The 23,274-nt window shown below is 58.2% G+C and overlaps 1 protein-coding gene across 2 annotated transcripts; it reads left to right on the top strand.

Annotated features, from left to right (window-relative positions):
* The first annotated feature begins 1,182 nt into the window (after positions 1-1,182).
* Positions 1,183-20,697, top strand: WSCD2 (WSC domain containing 2). Of its 2 annotated transcripts, XM_045585646.1 has the most exons (9): positions 1,183-1,338; positions 1,375-1,591; positions 2,957-3,071; positions 3,478-3,662; positions 8,507-8,628; positions 10,145-10,319; positions 12,019-12,183; positions 13,108-13,308; positions 19,640-20,697. In XM_045585646.1, the coding sequence occupies exons 1-9, from the start codon at positions 1,183-1,185 to the stop codon at positions 19,990-19,992; spliced, it is 1,689 nt and encodes a 562-aa protein (XP_045441602.1). In that variant the 3' UTR covers positions 19,993-20,697. The 2 variants fall into 2 exon arrangements, with proteins under 2 accessions (XP_045441602.1, XP_036304724.1); XM_036448831.2 differs by having other exon boundaries at positions 1,183-1,591.
* The last annotated feature ends 2,577 nt before the right edge of the window (positions 20,698-23,274 follow it).

The following is a 23,274-nucleotide window of genomic DNA, read 5'->3' as shown; positions in this document are numbered from 1 at the left end:
AGGTCACCAGGAGGCAGTGCAGATGGGCTGCTGCTTCAGGGACCGTCTCCAAATTCCCAAGTGGCGTCCAGACCACGTGGGGAAAGGACACGGTCAAGAGCTATGGTTTTCCATTTGGATGGTCCCGTGTTCAAATCCCAGTGCCACCACTCTCCATTTCTGTGGTCTCGGTTTCCTCATCCATAAAATAGGGAAATAGTGATTTCCCATAGGACCATGGGAAGGCTAAATGAGATAATACACACAGAGGGCTTGGCACAAAGCAGGATAAATCTTAGTGAATGAATAAGTTGCTAAATGAACCTCCCCCCCCCTCTTTTTTTTTTTTTTTTTCTTCCTTGGATAACGGAGAGGAACCATGCACCTGATCTCTCCCACTAGAATGTGAGCCTGTGAGGGAAGGGACTTGGTCTTTCTCATTCACAGCTTTGTCTCCAGCACCCAGGACAGTGTCTGCTACATATAGTAGCTGCTCACTAAACTTTTATTTTAAAAAACAATAGCTCTGGCTGGTGTGGCTCAGTTGGTTGGGTGTCATCCCATGCACTGAAAGGTTGCTGTTCCCTGGTCGGCATGTACTCAGGAGGCATCCGATCCAGAGGCAATGGATCAATGATTGAAAATGTTTGAGAGCCTTCAAGCTCTGGCTCATGCCTGTGTCTGTGCCGTGTTGCAGGTGGTGGCCCTGAGCCCTGATGCTTGACCAGATGGACACCCGCCGGCTTCTGTTTCCACAAGCGGACACCCCGAGCGTGGTCCCCAGCTGGGAAAGAAGCCGGGAACGGCCTCGGTGAGATGATCCAGCCCCGACCGGCCTGAGCAGCTGAGAAAGGCGAGGAGGGCACTGGGGCGGCTGGTGACCTGAGAACCCCCCTCCACTCGCTCCTCTCAGAGTTCTTCGGGGCTCTCGGAGGCCAAGAACAAGATGTAGGGAAATGGGACCCACTTCTGGCTGTCCAGAACCTCAGAACTCCTTCTGTGGCTCAGAGACGCTCACCTTGGCCTCGGGTGGGCTGGCCAGTTCTGATTTCCGTCCTTTTGGCCTCAGCCGCCTGCTAGAAGCCCTCCAGGTCTGATGCCTTCGCAGAAGGAATAAGACGGAAGGCCCCAACCCCCTCCGGCCCCGCCCTGTGGCCCCTTCAGCCAAGCCCCCGGCCCCAGCCAGTCCGGAATGATCCCGCCATGGCCAAGCTCTGGTTCAAGTTCCAGCGGTACTTCCGCCGAAAGCCCGTGCGCTTCTTTATCTTCCTGGTGCTCTACCTGACGGCCGGGAGCCTCGTCTTCCTGCACGCCGGCTTCGTGGGCCAGCCCGCCGTCCCCCAGAACCAGGCCAGCGCCGCCGCCGTAGCCGCCGCCATAGCCGCCGGGGCCCCGGCCGAGGGCGCCGAGGTGCCCTTCCTGGAAGACTGGCACCTGGGCAGAGGCTTCAGGGACGCGGGGGAGACCTTGAGCCTCGCCCGCAGATACGGACACGGACCCTGGTTCAAGGGCAAAGATGGGATGGAGAGAGCCAAGCTGGGCGACTATGGAGGTGGAGCCTGGAGCCGAGCCCTCAAGGGGAGGGCTGTCCGGGAGAAGGAGGAGGAGCGAGGTAAGAAGGGTAAACGCTGGGGCCCGGGGGAGGCTGTGATTCTGGTGGGGGATGTTAGGACTTCAACAGATGGCTTTTAGGGGGGACACAACACCCCTGTTCTTTATTTTTTTTTTTACAGAGAGCAAGAGAGAGGGATAGAGAGTTAGGAACATCGATGAGAGAGAATCATCGATCAGCTGCCTCTTGCACAACCCCAATGGGGATGTGCCCACAACCAAGGTACATGCCCCTGACCGGAATCGAACCTGGGACCTTTCAGTCCGCAGGCTGACGCTCTATCCACTGAGCCACACCGGTTTTGGCAACACCTCTGTTCTTATTCCCACTTTTTGGGCAGAACAATAATATCTCTGGGAGCTTGGGTAATAAACTAGCACAAGGCCACTGCTGTGTCAGGATCTGAACCCAGATCCGACTAACCTCAAAACCGTCCTCCTCGTATGCGCCGCTGCCTCCCGTTTGTGAATCTACCCACAGACAGCGAATAAGAGGAATCCCAATGAGTCACGGCTAGCTCCTCTTTTAACAAATCACCTTAGTGAAGAGAGCAGCGTTTCTTGGAAAAGAAGATAAACGGAAGCAGAAGCAAAAAGGAAAGCAAAACACACCCCAGGGAGGGCATTTTCCCAGGCTCAGCCCTCGCTGGTCTCCGGGCTTTTTGAGACAAACAGCCGGGCTGGGGCGGCTCTGCCATCCCAGCGATATGTGCACCGCAGTGGCAGAGACAAGCTGATAGATCGTGTGGCCTCGGCCGTTCATCCACCCTCAAGTGGCCTGTGACGTGGTCTGGCTTAGACCCCTGGCCCCCCCTTCTTGTCGGAGGGATTCTGCCGCCTGGGCAGGGCTCTGGGGAAACAGCTGTGGTGAGCTCGGCGGGAGGGAGCACTCAGGAGCAGGGACCGCGTTGTGTCGGTCACAGCCTGCACTGAAGTGTTGGTGGGGGAGGCGTCCCCAGCCCTGGCCCAGGAAATGATAACATGCTGCCGAGGTTCAGGCTCTTCAGAGCTGCCTCCGTGTGGGTCTCATTGCTTGATGCTACGGAGTGGCCTTGGCTTGGATTCCCTCTGCCCACTCGTCACCAATGGAGCTCAGGGTTGACCTTGACCCTGGTCACAGGGGAGGCCCCTCCTCTGCTCTGCTGGCCTCCAGGGCCCACAGCCCTACCCCTTGGACTCCACTGCCCTTAGGGGCCAGGTTCTGCCAGTGCCCATGACTGTCAGTCTCTCCTGCCTGCTTTTCTGCTCAGAGGAAGGAATTGGTACCAAAAAGTCCGTAAGGCCACACGGCCAAGGCACCTGCTTACTCCCCTCCCCCTTTCAGCCTCCACCCCATCCCCGTCTGACTTTTCTCCTCTCCCCAAAGCCAAGTACATCGGCTGCTACCTGGACAACATCCAGAGTCGGGCCCTGCGAGGCGTGTCCTTTTTCGACTACAAAAAGATGACCGTCTTCCGTTGCCAGGACAACTGCGCAGAACGGTAGGGCCCTGACGTCCCAAGCTCCATTCACTTCGGACCCCTTCCTTCTCAGGGTCCTGCCTGTGGTGTTCTTTTCCTTGGGAGCATGTGATGGAGGGCGAGCGCGGGGCCACAAAGAAAGGGTCTTGTAAGGCTTTGTGGATGCATAAGTGTGTGTGTGTGTGTGTGTGTGTGTGTGTGTGAAGCATGCCTTGTGTTAAAGGTATATACAGGTGACAGTCAATATGGCCATGGTATGTCTATGTGGGTAGGTGAATGGGGTATAAGACATCAGGTGGGGATGAAGGCAAGTGGGTGGTCCCTAGGGGTCCTGGCCCCCAGAGTCCTCTCATCCCAGGTCTCCTCGCTGGGTCCCCGGGGGTCTCCATGGCGGCAGCCGCGCTGGCCTGACCGCAGCCTTCCCTAGGGGTTACCTGTATGCCGGGCTGGAGTTCGGTGCCGAGTGCTACTGCGGCCACAAGATCCAGGCGGCCAACGTGAGCGAGGCCGAGTGCGACATGGAGTGCAAGGGCGAGCGGGGCAGCCTGTGCGGCGGCGCCAACCGCCTCTCCATCTACCGGCTGCAGCTGGCCCAGGAGTCGGCCCGCAGGTGTACGTGAGTCGGCCCCTGCCCCTCCCTGCAGCTCCTTCCTTGGCCAGCGGGCCCTGGCCCTTGCCTGCCTACCTGCATTCGGCTAATGTTCAGATTGGTCTGTCCCACACCTCCCATGGCTCCCATCACCCCCAGGCCGTCGGCTGCCCTCCAAGGCTGTCTCTGTCCTGCCCAGGCTCACCTCCCATCCACCGCGTGCAGAGCCCTTTGCCCCAGCTGCTTGGCATGTTTCCACCCCCTCCCCCGTTTATCTCCTGCCCTGAGTTGCCTGCTGGATCACTTGTCCCCATCTTCCTCCTTCATCTGAGCTAGAGCATAAGCTGAGCCTGTCCTTTCTGAGTTTCTGAAAGCAGATTGTCTCTAACAATGACAATGACAATGATGACAATGACAATGGCAAACAATGCGCCCTCTTCTAAGTCCCTTATATGGAATAGTACATCTCATTCTCACACTCATGCTTCACATAGGCACGAGGAGTCACCTACTCCCATTTTACAGATGAGGAAACTGAGGTTCAATGTCATATAAGCAGCAGAGAATTTAAACCAACTCCAGATCCTATGGCTTTAATGCTTCCATGGAGAGAGTTCATTCCTCGCTTGTCTGTGCTTCCGTCTTGTTGCAAAAGTTCTCAGTTTCCACCCTGAGGGAGGAAGGGGGACAAATAGCAGAGGCCAGGAGCTGAGGACAGTGTCCTACTGCCCCCTCTATGTTTGCTGAATAGCAATTAATATCCGAGTGTCAAAATCTGCTGTGTTTCAGGCACCTTGCTAAGCCCACGGCAGAACCCATCTCATTTACCTCTCCTACAGCCTTCCCTGGCAGGGATGTTACCATTGAGAATTGGATAGTGAGGAAAGCGAGGGCTAATGAATTTAAGTAAACCTGCCCAAGGCCACGCAGTCTAATTAAAGGTGACCTTCAGACTATAAAAAGAGCTAACGGCCTTGACAAAAGATGGAGGCTGGAGGAGGATGGTCCTCCTTACCCCGGGGCCAGCGCTGCCCGAACTTGACCGTGCAGGTGAACCCTGTGGGGATCTTGTTAAAACGCACATTGGGATTCAGCAGGTCCGAGTGGGATACTATTGTACATTGTTAAGGGCCTCTCTAGCGATGCCTGGCTGCTGGTCCAGGAACCACACTTTAATAAGTAATAAGGCCGTAGGCCCCGGGGGAGCCGATAAGGCCCGCCTGGAAGGCAGGCTAGCCCGCACAAAACTTCACACCTGTCTGCCCACGCAGAGCGGTCTCTTCCACCCGAAGGCCGTTGTTTATAAAAATGCATCCATGGTTTGCTTGAGGATGTGCTCTGTTTTACAAACGCCGTATTTTTGGAGCCCAGTTCAAGCTTCGCTCTGCAGTAGGGTCCAGTGAGTTTGCAAAGGGGCCAGTTTCTGCAAACGGATGCCCCACCCGCCTCCCTGTGGGTCCGAAGGCCTGGCTGGCAGAGGGTGCAGGTGGCGTAGGAAAGATCCCAGCTGGAGAATGTTGGCACAGCCAGTGCCTGGCTTGGCCGTTCATGTAATGAGGTTTTAATGTGATGGTAGGTTTATCATCCCCATCACTGAAGCCCTGTTGCCAATATTTATGTTGTTTTGATGGTGGCTTTGACCGTCTGAAGACATGGCCTTAGTGCCATGGGTATTTAAAGGGAAAAGATGCTGCCACTAAAACAACCCAGTGGGTGGGACGAGCCAGATAACAAGGCTGGGGCTGTGAGTGTCATTAGCCAGATATCAGCCAGACGTCCTTTTGGTTAATGTTCAGAATGGACATTCTCATTCTCTCTCTCTCTCTCTCTCTCTCTCTCTCTCTCTCTCTCTCTCTCTCTGTCTCTCTCTCTCTCTCTCTATCTCTATCTTTCTGTCTCTCTCATACACACGTGCATGCACACACACACACATTTCTGAGATTACCTATTATAATAACACTAGAGGCCCGTTGCACAACGTGCAAGCATAGGCCTCTGGCTTCACGCCCAGCTGCCCGGGAGCCGGCAAGTCCCCACTTCCACTGGGAACCGGCAAGTTCCGGCTCCCAGGCTGCCTGGGAGCCAGCACGTCCCCACTTCTGTCTGGAGCACCACTCCAGTAGCTCCCTCCGCTGCCTCCCTTCCCCTCATAGCAGGCTTCACACTGCTCCAGCCTGCATATGCAAATTAACCTCCTTCTTGTTGGGTTAATTTGCATGCTCACTCTGATTGGCTGTGGGCATAGCGAAGGTATGGTCAATTAGCATTTTTCTCTTTTATCAGTGTAGATGCTCACTGATCATCTGAGACTTTATAAGCTGAACTATAAGTCTCAACCCATGGAGACCACTAAGCGAGGGTGTGTTTTGCCCTTGTAAACGTAGGAGGGCTGGATGGTTGCTTGTGAGCCACCCCTAAGGTGTCTAGTGGAGAGACAGGCCCCTGGGAAGGGGGTTGTGGGGACTCTGTCTACAGGAGCCAAGGCAGCAACCCTGGAGCTAAACCTTCCTCAGAGGAGACTTCTAGGTGGAAGAGAGAGAGAGAGCCTTGTGTTCTAGCCACGAACAGAAGTCCAGGCTCAGCAAAGTTCAGGTGTTGAATGCCATGTTGGAAGCACCTTTTCTTCTGATGTCCCATTTTACAGTTTTGGAAACTGAGGCCCAGAGAGCAGACGTGGCTCAATTGACCCTCCTCGGGGAAGGCTCCCAGAGGAGGGCTGTTTGATTAGGGCCTTAAGAGACACACAGGGTTTTGCGTGATGGAGAAGAGGGAGACATCCAGGCTCAAGACACGTTACCAAGTCGCGGCAGAGAAATCCAGGCCAAGGGAATAGAGTGAGCAAAGCCTGGAGCATGGGGGGCTCCGGTCACCAGCATATGACACTCACACGTGTTCCATCCGTCACAGAAGCGACCTGCTGCCTCCAGGAGGCAGGGAGAATGGACACCGGGTCCCCTTTGTAGCATCGTCCGTTGGTATCGGCACCGTGTGGTGACTGCGTTTCCCTGAGCAGCGGCAGCGGACACCTGGAGACTGTGCGGACTCCAAGGGAGTTTGTTGTCTTCCAGGCACCACTGGGGCGGGTGGGGGGCATCCACCTTCCGTGGGGAGGTCCCGGTAGGCTCCCACGGCAGCAAGCGCACGAAAAGGTTGGCAGAGCAAGAGTCTGCAGGCACCCAGCTAGTCTGCCTTGACCCAGACGCTCCGGGACCCTTTCCTGTTGCCACAGAAGAACCGAGAAATGGACTCCCCTCGTGGTTGGATTGCACTTTTCACAGCAGTCTGCTAAATGTGTGGGCAGCAGCAGGGGTAGCTCTGCTCCCGGGGCAGCCACCTGCCGGGCCGTGCAAACATGGGTGGCTTTATTGGGTGTTACAGGAAACATAATTCGCTTGGAAGATTCTTGCCGGATTTGTATTGCAACATCTGCGAGTCAGTCCCGTGGTGGCTGTCCGTGGTGCTGAACAAAACAGATCCTGGACTTCATGGTTCACAATTCAGAGTGGATGTTTGTGTGCCGTTGTTAGCTCTAGTGATTTTTTTTTTTTTCCTCCCCGTCTTCCAAAGTTAGAAGGGAAATTTTGTTCACTGCTGCTGATTTATGCTCACGGATACTCCATTCTGACCACTTCTGCTGAGGGGCGCCTCCGACGATTGCAGGGAAAAAGTCCCATTTTGATGGATAGACCAACCCTAGTTCCTTCTTTGCCCGGCCTGCAGGCCTCTCCTCGCCCTTGATGTATGTCTGGGAATCCTGGGTTTTATGCGGGCCTTCATGAATTATGCAGTGCAGAACCAAGGAGGTGGTAACTAGAAGCTTTTTCTCCTTCTCCCTCATGAGGAGGGGAGAATTGCTTAGCTGTTCTCCCCTCCACACAATCCCAGAAGGCTGTGGGAGCAACGTGGGTTTTGAAGTCAGGCGGACATTGTTCCTATGCCAGCTCTCTCGCTTGTTTGCTCTGTGGACCTTGGCCAGGCCATGCATTCTCTTTGAGCCTCAACTGCCTCGTCTGTAAAATGGGGGCAATCAATCCCAACCTTTCAAGGTTGCTGTGACCCCCTCAGTGAGACACAATGGAGAAAGCATCTAGCACAGTGCCTGCTATGGAGTGTTTGTAAACACCATCCCCACCCCTCCAATCTCCTTAGAGTGGAAACTCCTCAGTCTCCTCCGAGCACCACCCGGATCAGGTTATTTGAAAGTGCACACGCCCACGGGAGCCTGCAGGGGTGCCCGGAGATGGCTGGTTTGAATTCTTCTCAGACAGTCAGGCTCTTTGCGTAATTCCATCTCTCTGTGATTATAGGGAGCTGTTAACGGCTCCCAGCTCGGCTCCCAGCTCTGCCTTCCTTCCCCGCCTGCATCTTTAATGCAGTGGAGCTTGGCCTAATTACAGGGGGGCGGGGGAGAGGGTTTGCAGGGAGGTGTTAGCCTCTTTCAAACCAAGGAGAACTCTTCCATGCCCGCCTTTAAGCCAACGACGACATTTACTTCATTTGTGTGTGTGTGTGTGTGAAGCCCCAGAACAAAAAGATAACGGGACTTCAGAGGCACTTGCAGCTGGTTCCGGGCTGTGACTTCGTCTGCCCCCAGCAAAGAGGGCTGCTGCACAGTTGCTCTGCCCGCCCCTCACTCATAACCGCCTCCCCCTCTCCCCTCCCAAGACGCGGAGGCCACACTCCGTCTCAGCTAGCCTGGCAGCGAGGAGCTGACTCTGTGGGGATGTGGGGCATGGGCCCTTGTGATATTCAATAAAATCAATAAAATATACATATATTTTAAAAATGAAAATAATTAAAAGTGCTTCTGTCAGAAGGTGGCTCTCCCAGCCTGGACCTGACGCCCCTTTCCCCTCTGGCTCTGCAGATGGCAGCGCAGTCTTCCGAGGCTGCTTCCGCCGGCCCAGCAACCTCTCCCTGGCCCTGCCCGTGACGGCCGCCATGCCAAACATGTCGGTGGACAAGTGCGTGGACCTCTGCACAGAGAAGGTGAGACGGGGGGCGGGGGGGGGGGGGGGGGGGGGGGGGGAGGCCGGGGAGGGGCAGTGTGGAACGGCTGGTGGAACAGGATGCTGGGCTGGCGAGGGAGGGGATCCTGTGATCCGTGACGTGGGGGAGGGTGTGCCCTTGTCATCTGTCTCCCCCCGAGGTAGGGCTTACACAGGGTCAGTTCCTCTCGCGATAGTGAGGAATACTCAGGCGTGAGCTGGGCCTAAAAGCAAGACTGCCAGGTAGATGTAGGGATCGCCCCACTTTGGGACGGAGGGAGTTCCCATCACTGCTAAAGGGGAGACCAGCCTACTCTGGTAGAACTCACTGGACCCAGCCATGGAGGAGCGCCTTTGGTTCGTTACCGGATTATTCCTGGACCAGCTTCCTGGGGGAATTGGGCTGTGGGGCTTGAGTAGAAGCAGACTGGACAAAGGACAGTCAGCCCCCTGCCCTCCGGATCCCAGGTCGCTCCCACTTTGCTTCCCATCGAACAAGCAAAGCGATGAGGAGCTGCTCTCCCAGCCCAGCCTGGTCCTCGCAGGCCCCAGGAGCCTCTGTGGCATGCAGGCACGGATCCAGGCGGCTTTCCCTGAGGCGTGGGCTGTGTCTCTCCATCAGACCAGGGGGCATGGACCCTGGCGGGTGGCACACCGTGAGGAAGGCATTTATTTCTCAGTTTTCTTCCCAGTTCCTCCGGGAGAAAGCTCAGCTCAGTGCTGGAGTGTCTTGCGCACTCTCTGCCCTCAACTAATCTCCCTTTTTGCAGGAAAAATGGAGCCGGCACAGGGCCCAGTGTTGGCAGGCAGGAGGCCTTAGTGAGAACTTAATCACACTGTTGTGTGTCCATGGCATTTGCGTGTGTAGCATGGACACCATGGAAGCCCTGGGAGGGGTACAAAGTTTCCTGGGAAATTTAAGTCCCAAAAAGTGAGTGGACTGAAAGGAGACAAATAGATAAATAAATAACAGGGAAACAACGAAGAAAATGGTCACCATTAAAGTGGCGGGTATGTTAATTAGCGTGATTGTGATGATCGACTCACCACGTATACAAGTATCGAGACATCCCCTTAAAGACATACTATTTTTTAAAATATATTTTATTGATTTTTTACAGAGAGGAAGAGAGAGGGATAGAGAGTTAGAAACATCGATGAGAGACAATCAGTCAGCTGCCTCTTGCACACCCCCCACCAGGGATGTGCCCGAAACCAAGGTACATGCCCCTGATCAGAAATGAATGTGGGACCCTCCAGTCTGCAGACCGACGCTCTATCCACTGAGCCAAACCGGTTTTGGCAAGACATACTATTTTTGTTTAGTTCTTCAGTAAAGCTGGAAGAATACCATAGTGAGGAGGTACACAAATGGGGCCATGTTGTAAAAGCGGGGTTCCCTCACCACTTCTCGGGATCCCCAGTTGGGGAGGGGGATGGGGACAGGACGGCTTGGGCTGCTCCATGTCCAGGGGTTTAGCAGAGTTCTCCCTCGTCCTCTCCCTCGCCCGCCCCAGGAGTACCCGCTGGCGGCCCTCGCGGGCACCGAGTGCCACTGCGGCTTCCCCACCACGCGCTTCCCCCTGCACGAGAGGGAAGACGAGCAGCTGTGCGCCCAGAAGTGCAGCGCGGAGGAGTTTGAGAGCTGTGGGACCCCCAGCTACTTCATCGTGTACCAGACACAGGTGCAGGGTGAGCCAGGCCTCCCCCGCGACCCTGGGTGCTCTCCCAGGGCCTCCCTCCCAGAGGTGCCAGGACGGTCCACTCCACACAGCCACACTGTGCAGGCCAGCGGGCCGGGATGGAGGATGGAGGGTGGAGGCGGAGGGCAGGGGCAGGGCTGGTGACCTTGGCAAGGCTTACAGATTCTGGATGGGCCACAGAGGGAGGACGAGGGGTGGATTCTAAGGACCCTCAACTCTATCCTTCATACTGCAAACCCCCTTGGTAGCTTTTTTCTTGAAATGGAGACTGTGGCGTTGAGTGGGAAGGCATCGGGCTGGGAGGGGGAGACCTGGGTCTCCGACACAGACCCACTGCATGATCCTGGGCAACTCATTTCCCTTCTCGGGGCCTCCCCTCAGCTCCCCTCACATCTGTAGGGAGCAGGCCAAATCACCCCTGTGCCTTCTTAGCTCCGGGCGGGGCTGCACCCCAAGGCTGTTGCATACACTTTCCATGGCATCCCGGGGTCTCTGTAGAGGCAGAGAATGGAGAGTATCAGAATGGTGCTCACCTGTCCCAACCCATTGTACAGGTGTGGAAGTTGAGGGCTGGAGAAAATTAATTACTACACCTTTTGAGCGCTTTAGCACTTCAATGCATTCCATGCAATGTTTCATTTAATCCTTACGATAGCCCTACAATCCTGATGTTCTTGTCACCCACCCAGCCACCCACCCACCCAATCACCATTGCATCCATCTATCCACCCATCCATCTGCCATCTGCCCATTCATCTGCCTACACACCTATCCATCATCCATCTAACCACCCATTCACCCACCCGTCTACTTAACCATCCATCTGGCCATTCATCTATCCATCCATCCATCCATCCATCCATCCACGCATCCGTCCAAGAAACATTTATTACCGCTGCTCTATGCCAGATAGTATGGGAAGCACTGCGGGGCCATGGAGTCACAGCACAGGCAGGGTTTCTTGCTAAAACAAATACTTTTTGAACGACAGTTGTGATAAGCGACACGAAGGAGATGGACACTGTGGTACTCGAACACTAGCCCGGGAGTCAGGAAGGAAGGAGGGGCCGGGTCAGCAGAGAGTGGGAAGATAAGAATCGGTCTGGCTGGCAAGGGCGGGGAGGAGACAGTGAAGGCGGAGGGAACAGCGTGCCTGAGGGCGCTGAGTTGGGTGCTGAGTCAGGGAGGCGCAGAGCGCAGGCGAGGACAGGAAGGGACACTAGGTGGCAGGTGGCAGGTGGGAGGTGGGAGGGGAAGCAGGTGAGTGGGATAAGACTTGGAGGATGCAGGGGCCCAGACCCCACAGGGCTTAGGAACCAAGTCAGGAAACTTGGACTGGATCTCACGTAGATGGACGCCGCCCGAGGGGTTTAATTTGGAGGAGAGGGTGCGGGTAGGAGACGGTGACGTATGGTGGCAGGGGGAAACTGAGGCAGTAGAGAACACTCGCTCTCCTGACTTACTGAATCCCTACTATGTGCGAATCCCTTTTCATGCATTGTCCTTTAACGCTCACATCAATCCTGTGAGGGAGGAGCCGTTTCCCTCGTTTTACAGAAGGGGAAACTGAGGCCCAGAAGAGGTTCCATCATGCAACACCGGGTCGAATGGCTAGGAAGTGGCACGGGAGGGACTCACACCCAGGCTACGCCTGCCCCTGCCCCCCTGGTCATGCCCTGCTTTTGCAGACAACCGCTGCATGGACAGAAGGTTCCTTCCAGCCAAGTCCAAGCAGCTCATCGCTCTGGCCAGCTTCCCAGGGGCCGGCAACACGTGGGCCCGCCACCTCATCGAGCTGGCCACCGGCTTCTACACCGGCAGCTACTACTTCGACGGTTCTCTCTACAACAAAGGTGAGGAGGCTGCCTGGGCTTAAAAGGGGCCACTGGGAGGCCGTGGGACCACCCTTCCTGAGCGCCTACTGTGTGCTGCTCAGCTCAACCGAGCATGTGTATGGGGACCTACTATGTGCTCGGGCCCCTTCCCTTCGCTTCGATCACTGCGGGCATTCCTTAAACACCGTGTACGTGCAGGTACCTCCACACAGACATTGACCGGCCGGCCTCTCTGAGCTATGCACGGAGATCCAATAGCCGTGTTCCCTTTGGGGACATTGGTGACCTACAGGGAATCCTGGAATGTCACAAACTGTAGAAGCGTCCTTGAGGGTCCTTTGGTTCGTGGCTCCAGAGTGGTCCCATCTCACGTGTCCATTCCAGCGAATCCCTTTGCTTTGGAACGGCGTGTTGAGAAGGATTCTGAGCTTCTGTTCTCCTTCAGGAACAAAAGTGCCTTAATCCAGTCGTGATGCCTGTTGAGGGGGTAGAAGGGGGAATGGCCTACTTGCCAGGTACAACAGACCTTCTGCACACACACACACACACACACACCCCAGAATATATAAATCACTTGTCACACACAGCACTGGGCCCATGGCAGACATCCAGTGAATGCCAACGGTAATATTAATAGTGACACGAATGCATGAATAATAATGAGGGCCGTGAACAAAGGTAGAGGGACATAAAGGAGAAGGATACCTAAGTCAGCCAGAGACCTTGCAAATCATCTTATTCCCCAGTTCCCATCCCAGTGCCTGGCACATAGTAGGTGCTCAATAAAGATGTAAGAGCTTGCAATGAAGGCCTTCACACGTGACTGTGTGAGACTCCCGCAAAGAAAAGGCCCAGCGCGGGGCCGGGTGGGCTTCTTCTCGCCTTCCCCGCTCACCTGCCCCGTGTCCTTCCCCAACCCCCACCCCGGCTCCCCGCGGGAAGGGTTCAAAGGCGAGCGGGACCACTGGCGCAGCGGGAGGACCATCTGCATCAAGACGCACGAGAGCGGCCAGAAGGAGATCGAGGCCTTCGACGCCGCCATCCTGCTCATCCGCAACCCCTACAAGGCCCTCATGGCCGAGTTCAACCGCAAATACGGCGGCCACATTGGCTTCGCCGCGCATGCGCACTGGAAGGGCAAAGGTACGGCTGGGGAGCGGAGGGGTGCCGGGGAGAGGGGTCCCGGGGTGCAGCGGGCAGTGCACGGGGCCAGGGCCATCTCCTGGAGTGGGAGACTCCAGTCCCTCCGCTTCTAGTGCTCTTCCCACATCCCACGCATCTGCTGAGCATCGCCCTCCAGGAGTTAGGCTGGGATGGTCCAGTGGTTAGGGACATTGGTTGTGGAGCCAGACGCCCCAGGGTTCTAATCCCCAGCCCCGTCGCTTCCTGGATAAGCTTCCCCGCCTCCCTGAGTTTAGATCATCCCATCTGTAACATGTGATCCGTGATGCGTGATGGAGATGGAGACCCTCAGGTTGATGTAATTTGATTGAGTGGAGGAGGAGGTGAAGGTTCAAGGGTCAGGAGACCCAAATCCAGACCAAGGTCCGAGGCTAAGTGGCCCTGAGGTCACGTGGCCTAGGCGGTCCTAAGGGGTCACTTGGAGGTTGGGAGGCTCGGAGAGGGTAAGGGCCTGGCCCCCAGGTCGCCCAGCTGGAAAGCAGCAGTGCTGGCCCCTCACCACCGGACTCCATTAAGATGTCCCATCTACTCTGCCGTGGATGGATGGCTCGGTGGATGGCTGTCTAGTACTTCGTTAAAAATTGTAAACTTCCAATGCGCATACAAGCTATAGGCTGGGGAAAAAAATATTGGCAAAAAATAGATGTAAAAATTTACACAGAAGTCTTAAAACTCAATGATAAGACATTAAAAAAAAAACACCAAACACCGATTTAAAAATGGCGGCCCAGGGTCGCGGTGAGAACGTTGATGTCGACCCAACGCTTGCCTTCACCCTCCTGGGTCTCAAACGCCCCTGTCTGTTGCCACCCACAGCGCCATGGCGGTGAAGAGAATCACACGATTCTCGCACAATGAACCCTTTCACAAAGGGACAAGCTAGGTGCAGGGAGGCCTAGGCGCCTTGGCAGGAAGTCCCAGGAGCTGGGGTTTGGATCCCAAGGCTTCTTCCTCCAGGGCCCTTGCTCTTAACCACTATGCTCACCCACCGTGTGGATTCACTGAAATGTCTGTGGATAGGAATCACCCAGTTTAAAGCCCCTGGAAATGCCAGCTCCCCCCACCCCCACCCCCACCCCAAATTCATCCAGAAACAAGGCTGTTCCAGCCCGAAGTCAGGGGGGTGCTTCCTGCTCCTCCCAGCCCTCCCCCTAAAGCTCTGTCCCTCCTGAGAGGACTGGAGCCTGGCGGGATGTAGTCGACTTGGCGATCCACCCACCAGTCACACGCTCTTTGTTGTTGTCATTGATGAAAACCCTCCGGCCTGGCCCACCTGGGTTCCTGTTCCCCCATCTGTCCCTCTCTCCGCCTTGCTTCCCCTCTCAGCAAGGGGACGGAAACCTGGACAGGTGGTGCTGACATTTGTCCTGTGGTTGCCAGGAGCAAAGAGGCCGCAGAATGGTTTATTTGTAGAACGATGGACAGGGAGCACCGGTCAGGGCCAGGCGGGAAAGTCTGGCAGATGCGAATGGCGGGAGCCAGGCCCGGGAAGGGACCCTTCGCTGACCGAGCTGGAGGGGACCTGAGAGGTCCCTGAACCCGGTGGTCCTCAGCCCGGCCGCGCCTCAGAATCCCCAGAGGAACTGTGGGAAGATCGTGCTCAGGCTGCGCCCGGGACCAGGACTGCATTGCCACCCCGGGCATCTGCATTTGTAAAGCTCCCAGTGTTCAGGCGGGACTGAGAATCCTGACTCGTCCTCTGTGTATTAATGGGGAAACTGAGGCCCAGAGAGAGGCAGGGGCCTGCCAAGGTCCTGTGAAGAGGGGGGACTGGCTTGAGAAGCGCATGGGGGAGCAGGCACTTAGCCTTCGTTATCTCATGTAAGCCATCTGATCGCTGAGGAGGTAAGAAAGGCAGCCATCAGCATCATAACCTTCATTTCACAGGTGAGACACCGTCTCAGAAGGGAGGAAGTCACGTGGCCGAGGCCCCCGGTGTAGACTGAGCTGGGTCTGACCCAGGCAGCAGTACCGGGCTCTTTCTCGCGTTGCTAACCCAGCTTCTCCTCTCCTGGCACAGACCCTGTTAAAGGGGCCGTCAGCTGGGAGCTTTAAACAGCAAGAGAAGGGCCGAAACCGGTTTGGCCCAGCGGTAGAGCGTTGGTCTGCGGACTGAAAGGTCCCAGGTTCGATTCTGGTCAAGGGCATGTGCATTGGTTGCGGGCACATCCCCGGTAGGGGGTGTGCAAGAGGCAGCTGGTCGATGTTTCTCTCTCATCGATGTTTCCAACTCTCTATCTCTCTCCCTTTCTCTCTGTTAAAAATCAATAAAATATAAAATAAAATAAAATAAAATTAAATTAAAAAAAAGCAAGAGAAGGGATGGTCAGGACCGGCTGAGCCTGGAAGCTTCAGGGGTGAGAGGGGGGGGGGGGGTTTCAGCACATCTCGTGTTGGGGTTCTGGGGTCCCCATGTAAGTCTGGAATTATGGGAGCACCCCTCAAACCTGACCCAGGTCCTCCAGAGCTCTGGCCCAGAGCCTTCCGCAACGGACCAAGCCCCACACAGCCCGCCCCCACCCTCTCTCTCATTTGTGTCTTTGAGGCCCTCACCTTAGGGCCCGGCACCAGCAATGTCAGTATCACGTGGGAGCCCGTTAGAACCGCAGGTTCTGCCCCTGACCCACTGGGTCAGAACTCGGGGGGGCCCGGCCTCCGTCTGTGCTTTCTGGACCCTCCAGGTCTTCCTGGGCCGGTGGCATCGACTTCACATGGGGGGTTTTTAGAAAAGCAAATCGCAACCTCCTCTCCACCGCCCCCCAGTCTGACTGGATCCAAATCTGCATTTCTATGAGAAGCTTCGCGGGTGCTTGAAAGTTTGAGAGTCTCTGCTTTAGGATGCCGCCCTCAGCCTCGCGAGGGAGGGTCGCCCCCCTCAGAGCAGAGGTCACCCCGCTGTTGAGCGTGCCCACCCCGCCCGGCCTGTGTCCCCTCTGGGATGTAGCCGGGTTGAAGCTCCTTGTAAGGCTCCCCACCCCCACCCCCGTCGGTTCCGTAACATTAATTTTACGATGTCCCTGGCGTGGGTCCAAAGCAAAATTTTATGTGCTGTGATTACGCAAGGTGAATTGTCCTGAGTCTGCTTAATGGAACGGGGACGGTGCTTAATGATTCCGTGGGGAGCTGGGTCCAGGGAAGCTAGTCATCAGCCCCGGTTCCTCCCGCCGACAGGAAGGCGGAGTCGGGTGGCCAGGCCCCCGTGGCCAGTGGCCCGTGGCTCAGGGAGTCTTCATTTTACCCACTTTGAAGGCAGCAATCCATTCCCGGAAACCTGAGCTAATCAAGGCTTTTATTATTTTTTTTAAATATATATATTTTATTGATTTTTCACAGAGAGGAAGAGAGAGGGATAGAGAGTTGGAAACATCGATGAGAGAGGATCATCGATCAGCTGCCTCTTGCACACCTCCTACTGGGGATGTGCCCACAACCAAGATATGTGCCCTTGACCGGAATCGAATCCGGGACCCTTCAGTCCACAGGCCGACGCTCTATCCACTGAGCCAAACTGGTTTCGGCAAGGCTATTATTATTATTATTATTATTATTATTATTATTTTCCTTTTTCCATGTCTCTCCTGTATCCCAGCCCCTGTGCCAGGGCCTTGTTAACTCTCGCTCCGTTCCACCTGCCCAGCATGTAGGCCGCAGTCACCATTTCGCAGATGGGTAAACTGAGACTCAGGGACATCGACTAATGTCCCCACCCAACCAAGGTCACACAGCTAAAGTGGAGAGGAGCTGGGTTTTGGATGCAGGTGGTCTGACTCCGAAGGCGTCACAGACCACATCCGGAGAGAAGAGCGCCCGAGCCGAAAAGATCAGGAGCTCAAAGGGTTTGCCAGGAGGGAAGGAGCCAGGCCGGGCTTAAGGTGGATGTGGGTTCGAATCCCGCCTCGGATACACTGTGTGGCTTCGCGCTTTGAGCCCCCTCTCTCTCCCCTGTGTGGACGATGGGGCTAGGGATTCCTACTCCTTGGGCTCCTGTGGGCGCTGCCTCAGATCATGCCCGAGCACCGCCCTGCACAGCCCCTGACACAGTGGGTGCTGTCCTGTCCCGCCCCACGGAGGTGCTCAACCAATAAAGAGGCCACCCCCGTCCCACCTGCATCCCAGGACCACCCACCACGCCCCGCCCTTTTCCTTGAGGACAACCCTCTTCCAGCAGCCGCTGGCGATGGATCTTCGGAGTGGCCAGGCCCGGAGTCAGGATCTGTCTGTCCCCGGTGCCCGGGTGCTGCCTTCGTCCCCAGGAGCTTCTGCCTCGGGAGCAGCCGTTGTCCTGAGTCACCGGGGATGCTGGGAGGTGACTTGGGAGCGGGGAAGTTTTAAAAGAAAAGAAGAAGAAAAAAATAGCGAAACAGACTACGTACATGCTAAATTTTCTCTAATCACCCAGATACATCTGGTGTCAACCCATTATAGCAGGGTAGGCCCAATTAGCCAGATCCGTGGTAAATAATGTGTTGTCGGGATAAAGAATATCCTTCTCGCCAGCATAAACGCTTCCCCAGCCGTCGGGGGGTGCCAGCGGGAGCTCCGGGGGAGCGGGAGCCGCGGCGCAGGGCCTGGTGTCAGCTGCTGGCAAAGAGGGGTCCTTTATCACAACGGCTCCTCTCAGGAACTATTTATTACTGAGCCCCTGCTGGGTGGGAGGCAGCAGGGGGCGGGGGGGGAGGAAACGGGGGCGAGGCTGCTGGTGCCTTCGGAATAACGAGAGAGCGAGTTCGGAGCCTGGAACCAGGCAGGCTTGGCCTGGATGGGGCTCTCTGGCTGCGTGGCCTTGGGCCAGTCACTGCACCTCCCCGGGCCTCAGTTTACCCAGTGGTGATGGTGAAGACAGGTCATTTCTTTCCAGGGTAATCGTTAGGATGAACTGGGAGTGCGGGGATCTGTCACCCAGTAAGGGGTGCAGATTTCGTTATGAAGAACCAGCTGGGCTCCCTACCAGGGCGTGGGAGGTGACTCGGGAGCGGGGAAACTGACTGATGCTCCTTCAATAAACATTTCCTCCTGGAGGGAGCAGCTGGCATTGTCCTCGGGGAAAGCACTTGGTCTGGCTTCAGGGTTTCGGAGAGCCTGCCCCGTGACTCTCCAGCTGGGGCTGGCCTCCCTCCCTCTGTCCCAGAATCCTCCTGGGCTGGCCTCCCTCCCTCTGTCCCAGCCTCCTCCTGGGCTGGCCTCCCTCCCTCTGTCCCAGCCTCCTCCTGGGCTGGCCTCCCTCCCTCTGCCCCAGCCTCCTCCTGGGCTGGCTTTCCACCCTCTGCCCCAGCCTCAGCCTCCTCCTGGGCTGGCCTCCCTCCCTCTGTCCCAGCCTCCTCCTGGGCTGGCCTCCCTCCCTCTGTCCCAGCCTCCTCCTGGGCTGGCCTCCCTCCCGCTGTCCCAGCCTCCTCCTGGGCTGGCCTCCCTCCCTCTGCCCCAGCCTCCTCCTGGGCTGGCCTCCCTCCTTCTGCCCCAGCCTCCTCCTGGGCTGGCCTCCCTCCCACTGTCCCAGCCTCCTCCTGGGCTGGCCTTCCACCCTCTGTCCCAGCCTCCTCCTGGGCTGGCCTCCCTCCCACTGTCCCAGCCTCCTCCTGGGCTGGCCTTCCACCCTCTGTCCCAGCCTCCTCCTGGGCTGGCCTCCCTCCCACTGTCCCAGCCTCCTCCTGGGCTGGCCTTCCACCCTCTGTCCCAGCCTCCTCCTGGGCTGGCCTCCATTTCTCTGTCCCAGCCTCCTCTTGGGTCCCCCTGTAGTTACCCAGCTTCTCTCTGGTTTCAGCCACCCCCGGGGCTGGCTGGCTGGCTCTCTGGGGTCCTCTCCAGGGCTCCGTAAGGAATTTCCCGCATTCGGTGATAGCTTGCCTTTCAAGTCAGACCATCCCAAAAATACCTTCCCAATTTTGGTGACAGTCCATCCTGTCCTTTTTAAAAAAATATATATTTTATTGATTTTTTTTTTTTTCCACAGAGAAGAAGAGAGAGAGAGAGAGTTAGAAACATTGATGAGAGAGAATCATCATCAGCTGCCTCTTCCATATCCCCTACTGGGGATGTGCCCACAACCAAGGTACATGCCCTTGACTGGAATCGAACCTGGGACCTTTCAGTCCGCAGGCTGACACTCTATCCACTGAGCCAAACCGGTTTCGGCCATCCTATGCTTTTACAAGCCCAGCAAGGGAGTGGGTGTGGAGATCTCCCAGGAGGAGAGGTGTTCGTACTGCTGTGAGTGACAGCAGCCGCTCGGTCCTGGGTCCGGGAGCCCCTCCGCCCTCTGACCCGGCCCTCCCTCCCTCCCTCCTCTCTTCCCCAGAGTGGCCCGAGTTCGTGCGGAACTATGCGCCGTGGTGGGCCACGCACACGCTGGACTGGCTCAAGTTCGGCAAGAAGGTGCTGGTGGTGCACTTCGAGGACCTGAAGCGGGACCTGTTCGCGCAGCTGGGCCGCATGGTGCGCCTGCTGGGCGTGGCCGCGCGCGAGGACCGGCTGCTGTGCGTGGAGAGCCAGAAGGACGGCAACTTCAAGCGCTCGGGGCTGCGCAAGCTGGAGTACGACCCCTACACGGCGGACATGCAGCGCACCATCCAGGCCTACATCAAGCTGGTGGACGCAGCCCTGAGGGGGCGTAACCTCACGGGCGTGCCTGACGACTACTACCCCAGATGATGGGCTGGCCGGGGAGGGGCCTCAAGGCCTCTGGGGACCCCCCAACCCATCGTCTGGCCGGGGACAGCCCCCTCGGCTGCTGCTGGCCTTCAGTGCGTGTCCTGCATGACACAGGAGCCTCAGGGGACAGCCACCTGCCCGCCCACAGCCCTTCCCAGCCTAGGAGGCCCCTGATTGAGGGCGGGGGGAAGGGGTCCCAGCCACACAGACTTCTGTCCCCCACCACTCTGGTTCTCCCCCTGGGAGGTGGGCTCCTGGGTGCCTCCCATGGGTCCTGGGGACCTGGGTGCTAAGGAAAGTGACCCCGGTGCTCCGCCCTCTGGGGCTGGGCTCCCGTGGGCCCCTCTCTCCACCGAGCAGCAGCGAGCGGCACCTGGTTCATCGGCCGCTCGGGGGGACGAAAGACGGATGGCTGGAGGCTTCTCATGGCGTCCAGTTTCGGACATCCTGGCTGGGTGGGGGAGCCCCAATGCTCGCGGGAGGTTCACGGGCACCCCCAGGCAGGGTCCCCGCATCGCGAGCCCACCCCACTGCTCCTGAGGACCGAGTCAAGGTCAAACTCTGCCCTTCCCTGCCCCACTGGGCCCAGGAGGTGACCTGAGGGTCCCTGATCCCCCGTCCCCCGTCCAGGGTTCTCTGGGCACCAAAGGTTACCCCCACCCCCACCCCCAGGATGGCCGAGGGCCCACACGGACTCCGAGTAAGAACGAGAGCGACGGGTGCGACACGTGGACCTCACACTGCCTCCGAGCCCTGCCGACGGGGACTTGGCTCTCCAGGCGAGAGAGCCAGGGTGCTCCGAACCAGGGGGAACCAGACCCAGAAGCGGCCCAGCTCCCCTCCCCGGACCATCGGCCTCCCTCCATCACAGTCCCACGTGCGGCCTCTGAGGGGTGACAGGAACCCGATGGCTCTTCCCTCCCGTGCGAATGCTGCTCCCCGAAGCCGAGACAGCAAACCAAAGGATTCCTGGGCCCCCGTCCCCGATGCTCGATCTTCGAAAGCACGGATCCAGGATCCCTCTGCTTCCGCGCCTTGGAGACCAGCGGCTTCCCACTGGGCCCACGCCCGCGCTCTGCACCGCCCCCACCGCGTAGACACAAAAGCCATAGGTCCCAGCTCGTCACTGTTCTGTTCGGAGCACCCCCCTCCCCAGCAGCCCCCTCCCCCCCTGAAGCCTCGGGGTGCAAGGACAGGCTCGCTCCCCAATAGCCAGGAGACCACGGAGAAGGCGAGTGTCCAGAGATTTATTTTTTTAAGAGGAAAAGGACTCATACATTCCACCCCTTAGCAGCCGGCCATGCAGGGCGAAGGGGCCAGCGGATCAGACCTGTGATTCTCGCCCTGAGCCCTCCCCTGCCGGCTGCAGGCGACCCCAGGGCCCAGCCGGGGCTCTGAATGTATTTTGTACCGCGATTCGTTCCCCGGGCTCATTTCTAGTCTTGGGGGGACCCCCCCCCCACCTCTCACCCCCCCCACCACTGCTCCCACCCACAGGCCAGCGCCTCTGGGGGCCTCTGGGCCCTCGGCCTGGGCCACCCCAGGCCACAGGCCTCTGTCTGAAGATTCCTCAGGTCAACAGCACCATTAAAAGGGAGTTTCGTTGAGAATTCCACCCCGAGGCCGTGTTGTGTGAGGCGCGCTCACCGGGGGTGTTTTCGGGGGTGTCTGGGTTGGACCTGCCTGTGTCTGGGTGACTCTGGCACGGCTGGTGGAGAACCGAGCGAGCACCTGTGTGTATGACACTGTCCCCGGGGCCAGCAGCCCGCTGCCCTGAGGCTGTGACCCCCGCACCGGTGCCCCCCGGGGGGGGGGGGGGACACTGTCCCCGGGGCCAGCAGCCCGCTGCCCTGAGGCTGTGTCCCCCGCACCGGTGCCCCCAGGGGGGGGGGCACTGTCCCCGGGGCCAGCAGCCCGCTGCCCCGAGGCTGTGTCCCCGGCACCGGTGCCCCCCGGGGGGGGGGGGACACTGTCCCCGGGGCCAGCAGCCCGCTGCCCCGAGGCTGTGTCCCCCGCACCGGTGCCCCCCGGGGGGGGGGGGACACTGTCCCCGGGGCCAGCAGCCCGCTGTCCCGAGGCTGTGTCCCCCGCACCGGTGCCCCCGGGGGGGGGGGGGGACACTGTCCCCGGGGCCAGCAGCCCGCTGCCCTGAGGCTGTGACCCCGGCACCGGTGCCCCGGGGGGGGGGGGGGGTCCTGCGTGTGGAGTCCCGCACACGTAGAGCGGGAGGACGGTGCCCTCAGACCCCACAGACAGAGCGGCCTCAGTGGAACAGGGAGGAGGTGGAACGGGGAGGAGGTGGAACGGGGAGGAGGTGGGACGGGGAGGAGGTGGGACGGGGAGGAGGTGGAACCGGGAGGAGGTGGAACGGGGAGGAGGTGGGACGGGGAGGAGGTGGAACGGGGAGGAGGTGGAACCGGGAGGAGGTGGAACGGGGAGGAGGTGGAACGGGGAGGAGGTGGGACGGGGAGGAGGTGGGACGGGGAGGAGGTGGAACGGGGAGGAGGTGGAACCGGGAGGAGGTGGAACGGGGTGGAGGTGGAACAGGGAGGAGGTGGAACTGGGAAGAGGTGGGACAGGGAGGAGGTGGAACGGGGAGGAGGTGGGAGGGGGGGCAGTCAGCAGCTGGGACAGGCAGGGGAAGGGGCGCCCGGACCGGGAGGAGATGGAGGTCTGGAAAGGAAGACCTCGGAAACGGGAGAAGGGGGGGCTCTTCCAGGATCCAGGGAGGGCCCTGCTCCTCCGGGGGGAGGGGGGGGGTTGTGTCGGCTCTGCAAGCCTTTCTGTGAGGTTCCCGGGACCCCAGGCTGCCCTCTGACCCTGTCTCACATCGGGACTCTGGCCCCAGCCTGAGCCTGAACCAGGGTAACTAAGTGTGACTGGTCTCAGATGATGGACCCCGAGTCACCCCGAAGCTGGAGTCTTGGTCACAGGCTGAGCCCTGGCCCCGCAGAGGCCCAGCCTCAGTCCCTTCCCCGCTTCCCTCACACATTGCTCTGCTCTCCCCCCACCCCTCCCCCTCTCACTGGGCTCCTGCCCATGGCCTCCCTGTCTCTGTTTCCCTTCTCGTGGTCTCGTGTATTTCCTCGAGCTGCTCCTAGCCCTCTCTCCTTTCTCGTCCTCCTCTCTCTTTCCTCGCCCGCGTTTCATCATCATCATCTCTTGCTCGGTTCCTGCTTCTGCTGGACAAGCATCTCACTACGTCTCCCCCCTGAGCTCCGAGCTCCTGTCTCCCTGCCCACCTCTGGCTCCTGCCCTCCCTCCCCCCTCCCCACCCTATTG

This window comes from Pipistrellus kuhlii, unplaced genomic scaffold (genome assembly GCF_014108245.1).
Source record: "Pipistrellus kuhlii isolate mPipKuh1 unplaced genomic scaffold, mPipKuh1.p scaffold_m20_p_20, whole genome shotgun sequence".
NCBI classification, from domain to species: Eukaryota; Metazoa; Chordata; class Mammalia; order Chiroptera; family Vespertilionidae; genus Pipistrellus; species Pipistrellus kuhlii.
This window is presented reverse-complemented; position numbering and strand designations above follow the sequence as displayed.